This window comes from Lagopus muta, chromosome 16 (genome assembly GCF_023343835.1).
Source record: "Lagopus muta isolate bLagMut1 chromosome 16, bLagMut1 primary, whole genome shotgun sequence".
NCBI classification, from domain to species: domain Eukaryota; kingdom Metazoa; phylum Chordata; class Aves; order Galliformes; family Phasianidae; genus Lagopus; species Lagopus muta.
In genome coordinates, this window is record NC_064448.1 from 14,126,926 (window position 1) to 14,142,097 (window position 15,172).

At 45.9% G+C, this 15,172-nt stretch overlaps 1 protein-coding gene across 4 annotated transcripts in view; it reads right to left on the minus strand.

The window, feature by feature from the left end:
* Positions 1-15,119, minus strand: part of NCOA6 (nuclear receptor coactivator 6) — a 40,900-nt gene extending 25,781 nt beyond the window's left edge. For all 4 annotated transcript variants that reach the window (XM_048962479.1, XM_048962476.1, XM_048962478.1 and 1 more), the window contains exons 1-6: positions 15,025-15,119; positions 6,018-6,174; positions 5,664-5,938; positions 2,715-2,870; positions 2,003-2,125; positions 616-744 (exon numbers count right to left, since the gene is read on the minus strand). In XM_048962479.1, the coding sequence (XP_048818436.1) occupies positions 616-744; positions 2,003-2,125; positions 2,715-2,870; positions 5,664-5,898 (643 nt within the window). In that variant the 5' untranslated portion in view covers positions 5,899-5,938; positions 6,018-6,174; positions 15,025-15,119. The remainder of the gene's footprint in view (positions 1-615; positions 745-2,002; positions 2,126-2,714; positions 2,871-5,663; positions 5,939-6,017; positions 6,175-15,024) is intronic.
* Positions 15,120-15,172: the final 53 nt, after the last annotated feature.

Here is a 15,172-nt window from a genome sequence, read left to right on the forward strand (position 1 = left end):
GAATTAACACAGTCCTAGAATATTTGAAACATTCATTAAAAATGTTGTCTGTAAGAATAAATCCTGCAAAGATCTAAAGGAAGCTGGTAAATACTACTACAATTTTATGAAGGGAGAACTAATAATCTCCTCTCTTTTTCTACAGTCTCATAATTATGAAGAAAATAACCATAAATTGAGGTAAGCCCCTCCCACCAAGATCCCCAAACATTAAGTTTCTACTCTCTCTAATCCTGTTTCAAAAGCCCCTGTCCTTAATCTGGCACACGTGCTTCCTACTGCAGACCCCTGACTCATTCAACCACTTCTCTCCTTAAGACAAAGCTCTGTCCTAACAGAGTTACACGCAAAGGATACCGCTGCTGCTCAACACATTTGAAGAAAACATTAAGGAACCTGGAGACTTCAGATCCCCGTGTTATCTGACAAATGTCACCATACGAACAGGGACAAGGAGGGCCCTCCAGAAAGAGCAACTCTCAGAAAAGGCGAAGGAAAAGCTTCAGGAAACTCTGGAGTTCATTTACAAGTACAGTCTCAAACTTGCACACTGAAGAAAAATATTCCAGGTAAACATTTCTAGTAAAAACCAGTGCTCTGAGTAACTTTTACAACCTGGCTGTGAGGAAGGTCGAGGTGTTCTCGGCTGCAGCTCTGTACCAGCACCACCTGCCACCATAGAGGATGGCATGCTTCCACTCTGGGACATCATAACAGCTGCAGCATTGCTCATTCTTATCAAACCTTAAAAAAAAAAAAATAACAATAATAATTAAAAAGCCAGCATATTACCGAGTACAGCAATTTTTACATAGAAAAGCATTTAGACTTTACAAATTGTTCCCCTGAAATAGCTGGAGGACACAGATCTCTGCCTCTGGAATAAAACACACAAATTAAGGTCATTCTGAAACAGAGCCTTTAACACCAAAGGCTTAGAAGGCTGTAGAAAGAATCTGCCTATTACCAACTATTTGAAGCTTTCCTCTCTTGCCTGACTCGGCACCAAGTGATGAGACTGTACCAAAGTAATGCATTGTGAGAAAGAACAGTTCTAATGCCTCTTTTACAGAGGCTGCTGTTTTGTAAAATGGTTTGCATCTCTGACCTGATGGTTAAATTCTTATATTTGTATTGTTACCTGCAGGCAGGAAAGGAACCCCATGATCATCCCATGGAAGATAAGCTTTCTGAGTCAAACTTTCCTGCCCTTTGCTAAGCACCACGATTTACTATTTAACTCTTTGTTTAATCAGGTTTCTACATAAGTAAAGTCTTTCCATTCATTCCCATCAACAGCCACAAACGTGCCTTAAATTATCTGTTGATCCCAGTCTTCTAACTGCATGAAGTCCTATTTACTAAGATACCACTTACTTTATCTCACCTTTCGATTCAGCTGTTAAAATAAATGACATAGTGTTTTTCCTTCAACTTTTAATAAAATCTCGCTTTTATAATGAAAAATTGCTTACTATGCACATACAAACCAGGCACTCAATAAAACTTCACCTCTTAAAGAAATGCAGTTCTCTGTGATCAGATCTCTGAAGGTTATCCAAAGATAGAGACCAAGAATAATGACAGTGCCCCGTCCTTCACTTCATCGCACCAGATTTCACCTGCAATAGCTTACTTTTCTGCACTGAATCAAGCCTTATGCCAAGTGCCATAAAAACAGAACTGTGTCACAATCTCTGCACATTTTAAAGTGAAGTCACTCTACAAGACCAAAGTGATTTTACAGCCTCTAACAAAAAAAATGATTCAAAAAAGCCAAAAAAAACCTGCCCCACCCAAATCACTCCAGTGTTAATACGGAAAACGCAGCCCATGATTTACATGACCTGGGATTAGACAGTGCAGAAACAAGAACATACACCAATTTTATGGCAACTATAATTCTTGTAACAGTAATTGCTATGACCAGTGAAATCTCATAATATGCTTCATAAATTCCAAGCTTTGTAAATCTAAATCATTTCTTTAAAAAGCAATTTACCTTGTCCCCCTTGCATGGGAAATCCAGTTTCCATTCGTACTGAGTTGTTTGCTCCCAGGGGCCCATTGATTCGGACATCTTGGCTTCTATTTTGAGCTAGAGCTAAATTGATAGCACCTTCCCCTAGAAGTAACGCAGAAGTTGGGGGAATTGAATGATATACAGGAAAGCAGAATACAGACACCTTCAAAAGGATATTTAAAAGATGCCAAGGAAGGAAGAACAAACTTTACCTATAATATGCACTTTGTAAGTTATGCACAATACCCTTATCTTTATGTCTCAATTTTCAAAAAAGACAGCATCATGGCAAGCATTAAGTGCCTTCAATTTCATCCTCAGTGTGCTCTGAGAACAGCTGCCCAGGACAGATGTTTCAGTCATGAACTCCACTGAAACCTTCATTTAAAAAAGCCTCACAGGAGCCAATCAGGAACAGGGCACATTTTGCTAGTAACACTCACAAGAACATTCTTCAGCAGGTTTTCTGCTGCTTACAGGATTTTCAGCTTCTGTTATTATTATTTCTATAATACCTACTCTCAGAAGAATAAAAGCCTTACACTCCCTTTTCATTGAAATTATTCTCCAAATTGCTGAATTATGACATTCATAACATTAACTAAGTACACAAAACCTCTTGATGAGAGTGCTTAAAATTGTAGTATGTATTCATTATAACGCCCAGGAAAACAAATTAAGCATGAAATACCTTCAATCTGAACAGAGAGAATCCCCAGATCACGAAGCTGTTGGTTGTTATTCTGAGCCAGGATGCGCAGCCGCTCCGCAGCTTCGCGCGGTATGTTAAAGGTGACGCGCACGCTGTTCCAAGGCTCTATTTTCTGCAGCTTTAACTTGTTGGATTCTTGAAAGAGAAAAGGCCGGAGTTACTGCAAAGTCAATTTTCAAACATGTCCCGTGAAGTGACTTGGTAAAAAAGCACATGTGAAAACCCCCAAAGCGGTGATTTGGCAGTGAAGCTGACCCGTGGCTACCCTCAGCTGCAGGGAGTTCTGCAGCACAGATGAGAGCACTGCACTGCTTCCCAAAAATTAGCCAAACGAAAACTGAAAAGTTATAACTAATGGAATAGCCAACACAAACACTCAATAATATCACTCAAAAAGCAAAATATCCTGTGAAGAAACTGCTTTGGAAAGACAGAACACACATTACAGTGGATTTAATAGGACTGTTGGTGTGCAAGATGTGAAAAACGTGAATATGAGACTGAAGCCCTCGCAATTCACTCTGCGAGATGCTTGTGAAATGTTTTTTGTAGGCCAGTGCCAATGAAGCCCTACTGGTATTTCGTTCGCTCCTACCGTATTATTCAGTGATTCTGCACAGGGATGCTCAAACTGCTGCAGAAACCACATTGAAGTTGTACTAAATATTTAACAGCAGTTTTTCTGTAAGCCTGTTCTATGTATGAGTGCTTCTACACAAATCAATCCTTTTAAAAGTAACAGGTGGGAACAGGCAGAAAGATAAGCCAGCAATGTTGGAAATACGGATCTGAAGTTGCATGCAGTTAAAACTGCAAAGTGCTGTTTAGGGAAAGAAAAGGCTAGATTCCTAATACAGATTTACAGGCTTCCAACATCAAGCTTTTTGACAAGGAAGAACAGCAGACTTGCAGGAGTTTGCTTTGTGCTCCCTAAGAACAATTCACATGCAGCTCATCCCTTCTTGTCCTAACTAGCTCACCAAGACCCTTCTGCTGCTGCAGTAATGGCACTATTCAGTTTGTCCTCTTTCCATCAGACGCATCTTCAGAGGACAGAAGCTTAAAATCCTCCTTGATGCAGGTCTGAGTGGTGCTGTGTTGAATCTTACCAGCGTTCCAACACTTTACATATAAAAAACGCATTATCAGTTTCACTACTTCTACGTGTTTGAAAAATGAGAGATCAGATACCAACATCAAATCTCACAAGTCTAAACCAATATGATTCACTAACTTGACATTTTGAATATCCTGTTTTGTTCTGAATCAGCTCAAATAACTCACCACACTGATCATTTCAAAAGGATTGATTTTAAAGATTTGTTTTCTGCTTTCTCAGCTGAAGCTTGAATCGTGTTCATTAATTCTGCCATTAATATTTATAAGGAATGCAGCATACAGATGCCTGTATGTAACAAAGGCGACTCCACACAGACACAGATTGAATTTGCTCCCATCAAAGTGCTGCACCAGTTACACCACTGCTAGCCACATCATCTTCAACCTCCTCCAGAACACAGCTCAAACCAGTGGGATTTCTTCAGTGTATTCATCACTTATCACAGCTTTGTAACTTCCATTCAGACCCCAACAACCGAAGCCATCAGTTCCAACTATGACTAGAGAAAATGGAAAGCTAAGAACAAAGTGACTCAGAAATGTGACTAGTTTATTCAGAAGCCAGAAATTAGTTTTCAGAAATGGTACTCTGCACTATGAAGAATCATGTAACACAAGAAACATTTTAAAATCTAATCCAGAAAATTGGATTTCTTTAAACACAAAAACTGACTGCCTTTAAAGAACAGTGGATTCTTCTTTGGACTATGTGATTTCAAAAGAATATACAAAAAAGCAGCATGACAGGACAGAGACCTCCAGTTCTCAGGAAAAGACAGACAGGAAGGAGGAGAGAAAACTCAAACTGGCAATTATGTGGCTTTTAGGCTGCATTATATCATAATAAGCCAAAGCAGAGCAGTGCTGCTGAGGTTCTGCACTTCATGGTGCTGCTGTGTATGCACCTGCCGCTGCATTTAAGGCAACCTCCCCTGGTTTACCTGTTTCTGTAGCAGATTATACTGACAGCAGGCAGTCACCTGACTGTTCAGTAACATCCATCAATCTCCTCCAGTGATCAGAAGAGGGGCATTGCTGGGCTGACCAGCAGTGGGGAGGAAGCAAATCACTGACACAAGCACAATGACCCAAACTACCCCAACACTGCACCCATCCAGAAAGACTGTTACTGTGTGAGAAAGACTACATAACCAAACAGCTACAGTTAATCATCATAAGCTCCTTTGCAAAGATCCTGACACAGTGGACAGATGTTTTTTTCCCAATCTAGATACGCTGATAAGACACGTTGCTGTTGCAAAAGCCCATGTCACCAGTGAACCAGGGAAGCCTGTCCACACAGTGGGCACACAGGACCATGTCAGAATGCTCCGTTCTCCCCCCTTCACAAAAGAAGCCTGGTAGATGAGGTCAATGCAGCAGCAAAGTGACAGTAATGACTTGAACAGGCCCAGCTACTTCAGAGTGAATCTATTCTCAACTGCAGTGGTTTAAATCGGATGGTTTTGATATTAAAAAGCACATCCTGTTTGGATGAGCTTGGTTTCACTTTCATACAAAAGAGCAATATGTAATGGAGAGAACTGAAAGAGAAAAAATACAAGTAAAACACTGGAACCAAATAGGAATGAATGAATTCACTAATCAGATCAGTTTTAAACAATAAAGTAACTGCAGAAACTTGTACTTAGTGCCCCTGAGAAGAACAGCACCCAGACGGACTGAGATCAAGTCCAACCAACCATCCAAGGAACTAGAAAATGGCAATCTATTTCTTTTTACAAGCACTCTGATTATGTAATTAATTATTCTAAGGACGGTTGAAAAAATGATGAGAAAGTACATTACCCATATGTAGAAGGCCAGGTACATTCTCCAGTATAACGCTCAGTTTCTGTTCAAAGTCTCTATCCTCTATATCTCCTTTAAAAGCTACAAAGATCGTGGAATCCTCAGGAGCAGCCTCCTGTTTCAGTTCGTCTTCCTCCAGTCCTGAATCCAAATCCACCTCCAAGTCTTCCATAGCCGAGGAGTACAAGGAGGCACATGTATCTCCCAGCTTTGGTAGGTCGTCCAGAACCATTGTGTCCAACAGCAGGAGCCAGTCAGACGTTCAGAAGATACTTTGGGAGAAAAACACAAGTTACAGTCTGCAGAGACACCAACAGCTGCACTCAACAGCGCACAAAGAACAAAACCCACCGGGTGACCCTGTGCGAGGGCCTGCGGGACAAACAGCGCGACTCCGAGCAGCGCGGCCATCGCAGCGGCCGAGCTGTTTGTCCACCAGAGCAAACAGGAGTTGGTGGTTTCCTGACAGAATCCTTCCACATGTGACTGGAGCAGTATTCCAGCTGGCCTAAATGACAAAGAAAAAGGGAAGGGTAAATAAAATCAATGGCTCTCATCTCCGCGTCATACAGAGGTCAAACAAGAATCCGTAACAACTCTGCAATGCCTGGCTGCCGGGAAACTGCAGGGCCACTGGGCAACACTTTAATTGCAGGGAGCTGGGGGGAACCACCAAACAATTGTAGGGATTGCAGATGCTTTGTACAGCAAAGCAGCAGGAAAGCCACAGCACCAGAAGATATTCAGCTTTTGATGAGAATTTTGCTCGTCCAGAGAACTCCCCAGCACACAGTGCTTGCTTTATGAAGGTTCAGGTGTTCTCAGCTGCGTAAGCACATTACAGCTTGAAACGTATTGCCTCTATGCTACCCCACAACTTTTCCATCTTCCAGGGGAATTCATAAATCAAGTCATGTGCCCAGTACTGCTCGCTCCAGGAAACACACAATAAATTGCAGTTACATTATGATGTTAAACTATGCAGAGGTACAACCTGAGACAGAAGTTGTCCATACAGCACAGAGAACAGCAGCATTTACTAAGATTCACACTCCCCACTTTGCCTGCAGCCATCACAGGGCTACAGGACCACGTGAGACAGCCCGATCCCCACTCTGGTCTCACACCCAACACTCAGCAAATATTTCTTATGCAATTCCAAGCATCCAAGAGTCAATACAGAAAGGAACCAGTTCCTGCCCACCACCGTGATTAACAAATCAAACCAACAGGCCATGCTGCCAAGACCTTGTAACTCGCAAGCTGCTGGCATTCAGCGTGAGCCACCAGAAGGGCTCAGTTCAGGATGCTCTGCCCTCCAATGGGATGCAGACCAGCTTCTTGGCAGAGGTTCAAGTTCCCAACACAACTTAAAACCACAAGTCGGAGATTAAAGGTGAATTGCAGATAGCGGCTGAAAAAAAAAAGCCTTTCTTCATCCAGAAAGTAACCATGTTAGAAAGGTTTATGCTGCACTGTGATGTGACAGCCCACCCAACCCAGCACAGCCCACCCTGCTGCAGCAGCAGGCCTCCGCTCTGGAACACTGCTCAGATTTGGGATTGCAGACGCAGGTGGTTTTGTAATCCATGTTCTTTTGCAGTCTGCACTGAAAGTAAAAATACTTTCCATGTGTTTCCACAATGCTTTCAGATGAGTACTTTTTATTTGCTTCCCAGACTCTTTCATGCTCAGCTAAATCACAGCTCTGAGTGCTCTGCACTGAGTCAAACTCCAGCTCCACATCACGTGCCCAGGTAATGAGGACACAGCTGATAACTATCTGCAGGAAAGTTGGCATAATTGATTTTCACCAACAAATGAATGGTGAGTGTCTTTGGCAGGGCCGGGCTGGTTTCCCTAACCACAGATCACCTTGTATCATTCATTACACATACTCTGACTTCTGGAAGGAAGGAGCTCAGAGCCCAGCATGAGGAACAGCCTTAGGGACAACCACACTGGGGCCTGAATGAGCACCCTGTGAAAAACAAGCTGCATCTTCTGGAAATAATGAAAGAAACACCTATAAAACATGTATAACCTTTTTTCAGAAAGAGAAATTTTGGATCAATATGTGAGGTTTTAAATGCTCAAAATACATACAATTACTCAGGGAGAGATGTTCTACCTCCACTGAGAAGCACGAATATTTCTGACAGTCCCGAGCACCAAAGAAATGACCTTTTCCTCTGTAAAAGCACAAACTCTTCAATGTTATTTATTTTGAATGTTGGTGTCTGAAGTGCCTGCGGCAGCTTTGAAGACTCCTCTCAAACACGCAGCTTGGCCTGCTCCTGTGCTCAGGTAGGATTTATACCGACTGCGACAGGAGGAAGCGATGATTTGTGAAACCTTCCTCTTTGGGCAGAGCACAGCCTGTCTTCCATCCCCAAACCAAATGAATCCCAGCTGCATCCCTCTTGCTAACAAATTCTGTAATCCCCTGGTTATAAGGTTGACTGCCATAAATCAGAAGCCAGCCCACAAGCACAATTAGCAAGGATCTTCATTCAACACTCCGCCCTATAACCCTTCCCACCACCACTTTCCCCCTCCCCCCAAAAAAAGAATAAAAACAAAATCTTTCAGGCCTGAGCACACGCAGCAAAACCCCAGTCCCAGTGATGCTGGTAACCTCGTGTAGATGCCTGTAGAGGCTGGGGCTGCAGCTGGGGACCAAGAGTGGAATCAACATGCAGAACTGCAGAACAGCCTGAGCTGTGGCAGCGGGCAGCCCAGGCCCACAGCAGGAGCCTGCAGCACAGATCCAGTGCCATGTGATGGGACAGTGCTTAGCAATGCCAGTGGGTTCCTGGGAGAGGGGATCAGAGCAGATCAGAGCCAGCCTGCAGCAGCTAGCCGAGACAGCTGAGTGCTGGGAAACACCGGCTACAGCCCTGCCAGATGGAGGCAGGACAAAATGAGCTCTGTCTTGGTAGTTCTGTCCTGAGACAATCTCAAATGATTTGAAGTTACAGTTATACCAGCCTGTTAAGCAGAGTTTGAAGCCTTTATGTCTCTTTCTTCCCATCCCACTTGCACTATGCAAGTCAAGTAAAGCACAGCAAGGCTTTGTCCAGTGGCTGGAAAGGATGAGAACAGTTCCTTCACAAGCATGGAAGAACCAGAAGGACGGATGGGCTGATGTCCTTCATGAGCAGATGCCAGAAGTCAGCACACAGTACAGCCCTCATCCCCACAGTGGCAATTATTTAAAGCTGCTGAAACCAGGAACAAGAAGAAAAATCAGTCCAGAAATGAGACTACAATCAAACCCTTCAGGGAATCCAGAACTGATGGCAAGGAGAAAAAGGCTTTGACAGCAGCAAGTAGCGACATAATTTCCAAAGGACACACAACCCTCCCTGCTTCTGCCTTCATTGAAGAATGTTGCACAAACATCTAAATGGGAATAAAAGGAAACTGGAAAAAAAAAAAAACACCAACCAACACCACATCCAGCGTCCTCAATGCTTCCTAGATTGTTGACATTCCTGCCAAGCCATTCTGTGATTCATTCCATGGTTCATACACAGGGGGTCTATGATGCAAACACCAAAATCACAAACTTGTTCTAAGCATCCAGATTCAAATGCAATGTATACTTCTACCTTCCACCACAAATTCCTAAACTTCAATTGCATTTTGTCTTCAGTTAATTCCAGGCTGGGAAATGGTGTGAAACAGTAACTCCCAAAAAATGACATCTTGAAAGAAAGTTTCTATGTTCCATGAGACAAGGATACAAAATTACAAAAATATCCAATGTTCCACAATGAACGCCTTGGTTTTTTAAACACAGCTTTGCAGCAAATCCCAGTCTGAATTCTGCAAACAGGCTTTTTGACTACATCCCAATATTAACAGCAAACACTGAGATATGGAAAAACCAACCTTTTTTCGCAGGTAAAGAACCACACATGCTCCTTTTGGCTGACAAAACAGAGCAAGTTTTATCCACACTACTGCCCTATTTGTCCTCTTTCGATTCAAGATAAACCCTTCTGGATGTCATTCATTAAAAGAAAAACAGAAAAGGGAATAAGAAAGTAGCACAAGAACAACACACTGCTACTAGCCTCCTCATCCCAAGCACACCCTGCCAGCTCAGGCTGACCCCCACCACTGCACACCGTGGGCCACACATGCACCTCAGGATGCATGGCCTGGGGATGTCCCACCACAGACGGCCAACAGAGCGAGGTGCTCCATCCCTGGATCCTGCTCGTGTTCGTGGCTTCCTCACCGTGCTCTCCAACCTCTCAGCGTAACAAAGGCACAGCAATAAACTGGTGGCTTCGGAAGAACCAAATCAGGGGTTTTATAGCAGTGTAGCAGTGATGTTCTTTGAGCACATGTCCTGCTTACATGCAACCTGCTCGCCAGCGTGGCAGTAGGTGAGGGAAGAAAACCCACAAAAATAAGCTGAAATTGGGTATTTTCTACCTAGAAAAGAGAAGAATCTCTTTAAAATCCCTCAGTATTGTACTTGGCATTTCTGTTAGCCCAGCAGCCAAGGGAGGGAAGCACTACTCACATTACATCACATTACATGTGCTCTGCAGCAGCTTTCATTGCTACCTGCCACTTCTGGACCTTTGGTACCTTCTTGTGTCTCCTCACATCGTACCTCAAGAAGCAGCGTAGGGCCAAGCAAAGAATCTCAGTGGCTAAAACACGAGGATAACACTGCTGATTCCAGCTATGCTGATGATTACACCCATGGAAATGCCGTGATATCAACTTGAGAAGCAAAACTAAAATCTAAAATGTGAAATTTTAATACCGTTCACTAAATGTAGGCCAAAACTCAAAATGCAGCTAAAGCAAATGCGCACCAGCTTCTCACCCTTCTCACAGCAGGACGCTCCCTGCAGTGCAGCCACTGGGCTGTGTGCTGTGTGCCATGGAGCAGACGGACCGCAGCCAGGCCGGGCTGCCCCAGAGGCTGCAGGGCAGAGCGAGGCGCTCGCAGGAGGATGCCGGCTGCTGCTGCTGCCTCCGTTCCCCTGAGCACTCAGCAACATCAAGTTTGGTTACAGAAAGTCACTGATCAGCTTCAGCATGTTACCTCCAGCTTTCCTTACAGTAAGTGATTTGACAGAGACCTCAGGAGCGCCCAGGCACTGAACAGATTCTTTCACAGACAGCAAAGAACCCATCCCAACAGCCCTGTAAAGAGTTCAATCAACACTAAAAGGCCCAGTTTGATCCGATGCTTGCCCAGATGTCAAAGAAGCAAAGCCTACAGGAAGGCCAGGCTTCATTCATCTTGATGCACGGCTTTTCTCCATTCCCATATTTTTCCACTACACTTCCACAGCCTTCAGGCACAAAACAAGTAAAACCCGTGTTTGTCTGAAAGATAGAAAACCACAGATGGCTGCAACACCTGTGCTGCATTTTGATGCACACTGTTTAGCAGAACGTTGGCATTTTTAAGGTTCTACGAAGCTGAAGTTTATGAGCTGTGCTGAAACTCCACAGCTAGAGCCATTCTGCTGTGGACACATCTCTGTCTGGGCAACTCATTCTTAATTCAACAGGAGCCAAAAGCCTCCATCATCAAGGTTGCTTTAAAACCCAGTGCTAACTCCAGAGCAAGCTAAGCAACCACACAGAGATCCCTGCATGTAAGAGCTGAGGAGGAGCCCAGGAGGCTCCCTGCCCTGCATGTGAGCCCTCTCAGCACTGGCACTTCTCGCAGAAGCTGCAGACTGCATGGTGTAATTAATGTCAGACATTAAGGATATTGCTGTCTAGAAGAAATGTACCACAGCCTGTAACAGATGAACACTGTGACAGTGCTGTGCAGTTGGTAGCTTTTCATTAAGGCCCATCAATGCAATTAGCAAATAAGTAAAATGAGAAGCTATTTAAACTTAGATGCATCCTGACAAGAAACCATTTGATCTCATCTTCCAAAGGCTACGAGAAAAACCCTTGTCAAGTAGCAACCTAGTCAACATGTGGTGGTGACAGGCTTCTTATCCCAGGTCGAACCAATCCCCAACAAAGCAGTCTGGGCAAGAGCCCCACACGTGGCTCCTTTATCCCCAAACCCTCACTGATGTTCATAAATGCTGGTACAACAAGCAGGTATTCGTGACTCTCAGTCCTGAACTGAAGTCTGACTGGAACCTCTACCTCTTCTTTACTGCAGTATATCCTCCACCAGGCTCTTCTCTGTGTAGTGAAAGCCCATGAAATTTCACTAAACTTTACAAAATCCTGAAACACTGTGAAGTATGAAGAAAAAAAGTCAGCCTCCTGACTGCATAAAAGCTTGCAGCACAGCACATTCTGCACTCCCTGAAGCCTTTGGCAAAATGAAATCCTGAAAGTGTTAACTATTGTCACTACTACTATTAAGAGCCACGGTGTGGTCGCTATGGTAAAACAGATGCAACAGAACTAGACAGCAATGTATTAGTGTGGGATGGAAAGAGGGCTTGAAGAAAATCTCAGAAGGAACACTTTCCTATGCTGCATGGCTGTTTCTTGTCCAGTGCTTTTCTTCACTGAACATCGCTAAAAAAAAGCCTGCAATGTTTTGGCCTTGAGAGGTTGGGCTCCTGCAGCCACAGTCCCTGCACTGTAACTGCAGACTCCCATTTCTCTGCAAAAAGCAGCAGGGACCCGACACAACCATCAGCATGAGTCCTGCATCTCATCACTCCCCTGCCTGGAGAGGGATGGAATCACACGAGCCCCAACTCACCACTTAGCAGGGAGCAAGGCAAAAATAATTCTTCATGCTTGTATCTTGCAGTAAGGAAGGAGGCTTGAGTGTGCCTTCCACAAGTGCAGGACACAGGGGCTTACATCTGAGGCAGGCTCTGTAAGTACTGCCCAGAAACAGAATCCCATCATACCAGCTCCCAAGTCTTGGAAAGTCACATACATTTAATTATTAAAAGAGTAAGAATTACAGAATTAACACAACGCACACAGGACTTGGAGAAGTTAGCAGCATGCACCTTTTGGTGAGAATAACCACATCATTCCTTTTCACAAGCTGCAGACTTAAAATTCAGACTCCCACATACACAGCTCACGATAGGCATCTTCCTGTTCCAAATTACGCATTTATATAAGGACAAACTTATTTATACAAGGCACGGCTCTTTTACTGTACTTTTCAGTCGCTGTACGAATCTGACCCAGAGCCCTTTGCTTTCTGAAGCTGCAGAAGGCAGCAGCCCTCTCAGTCCCACGATGATGGCTCTCGCACTGCAGGGACCCTGAGCACTTCCCTTCCTTAGCAGCTCCCTTAGCAGCTGTGCTCTGCCTCGACTGCTCCTCTTTCTCTTCCCTAAACACATGAAGAAGAGTTATTTACTGTGACACGACATCAAGGTCCCTATACTTAGACACCAGAATTCATTTGTTGTTCCTGTTTTTATGTACATCACCACCAGGGTTGGAAGCGCTGTTCCAAAGGCAGGCGGGTTGTCAGCAGCACCAACTAACGACACAGGACACGCTGCAAGAGCAATGCTGCCCATCAGGATGATGAAAAACGCGTGCTCTTGGACCTCTGGAAAGTTTCCTCTACCTCCACTCCAGTCAATCCAAAGCCCAGCCTTCCCTCCCTCCTTTCTTTCTGATTACGCCACAGATAATCAGCATCACACACCATCCCGAGGCAAGCCTAGTAAGATGCACAAGGCTAAGACACACACGAGCTGCAGGGCTGAAATGTCACTTGTGTGTGGTGGCTGCTGCTGAAGAGGCCACTGAAAGTTTGCAAACAGGGCAGAGCGAGAGGCAGACAGAACACACAGCAACCAGTGCCTCCATAAAGCAAACATGACAAAAGTTCCATCTGTTAGCCAGATGGGAAACCTCTCACCTGGAATATGGTGATGGATCTTCCCTGTCTCAGATCTGTATACATCTAGCATTATTTTTCTTTCCATTTCTGCCCCTTCCCTTTTCCCACTCCTAAGCATTCTTTCCCATAGCTTCCGCTCTGGCCAACGTTAAGGAACAAATTGTCTTTAACGTTGTCTGGCCAACGTTAAGGAACAATTTCTGCAATTTAGGACAGACTCTCAGCTGTAAGCCCTGCTGTTCATCCAGTGGGAGCTCCCCTGTGTGGCGTTGCATTTGTATTTCTTAATAGAGGCCACACGGTTTTGAAAGAGATACCAACACCAAGTTCCCTGCCCTTCAGAGGGACACCAATGACCTGTAACAGCTCTATTTCCATTGCAATCCAACCGTTACAGACACTTTCGCTCCCCAGTGTCCTTGGCAGCAAACCTTTTGCCTCTACAAAACTTTTAAATGCGGTGTATCTACGTAACTCAACTGCAACTCCAGCTTCCTTCCAAAAGCAATCAGTACAGTATTCAAAAATAAAAACATACTGTAAAGCCCATTCAATAGCCTAGTTATGAGTTTAAGACATTAAACATCTGCTACAAAGGTATGCAATCTTTGGCAGTACCACAGCTGAGAACTGAGCGATAGTACAAATGTTCATCAGAATGTAACTCTATTGCCCCACCTTCCAAGCATTTAAGCAGCTGAAAAGTGAAAGCATTAATACTCAGTTTACAAACGCAGGTAGGGGCCTGGGTTTCTCATGTTTTCCCACGCGTTTTAAAAGCAGCAGCTACTTTTTACCAGCACAACATTACTGCACACTGCCCGATGCAAGCAGCGAGTCCCACAGGACGCAGAGCGGCCGAGCAGCAGCAGCCCGGGGAGCACAGCTGAGTGCGGCTCCTTGTGCGGGGGGCAGGGGAGGAAGGGGAGCTCGGAGTTTCCGAAAAAACCGAACTCGGAGAAAAGCAGGGACGCACCGAGAGCACGAGATCAGAAGCCTTTCCGTCACTACAGCGCCGAGTTACGGAGAAATACAGACAAAAGCTGGGGCTCAAAGAAACGTCAACGCACCCTCGCTGACATCTCCAAACAGCCGCCAAAGAGCGGAGCCCAGAAACGGCGCCCGAGCCGACGGCGGCTGCAGCACGGCTTCAGCGAGAACCGCTTTCCTCCTCTCGGGGCTGCGCGCCGCCGGCTGGGCCCGGCCCGAGAGCTCCGCAGGCCGCAGCTGCGGGCGGAGCCCCGGGTCTCAGGCTGCGGCCCGACCGGGGCCCAACGACGCGGCGCGGCCCGGGACTCCCGCCTGAGGGCGGCCCCGAACCCCGCGGCTGAGCGCGGCCCGGCAATCTCCCCCCCCCCCCCACCTCGGCGGCGGCGGCGGCGGCGGCCCCAAGCCGAGCCTGGCCCGCTCGTCCCGGCCCGCCCCGCTCCGGGCCCGACACCGCAGTGCCGCCGCTTCCGCCACGCCGCCCCCGTCCCGCCCGCGCCGCCGAGAGGCCCGGGGCCGCCCCGCCCTCACCTGGCGCCGGTGTCCGCCGCTCCGCCGCCGCCGGGCCCGCTCTGCGACCGCGCGAGGGAGGGCGAGGACCGCCTGCGCGACCGGGCGGGGGGGAGGGGGGGCGCGGGGCCCGCGCCCCGTGACGGCGGGGGCGGGAGGTCGCGGTCGG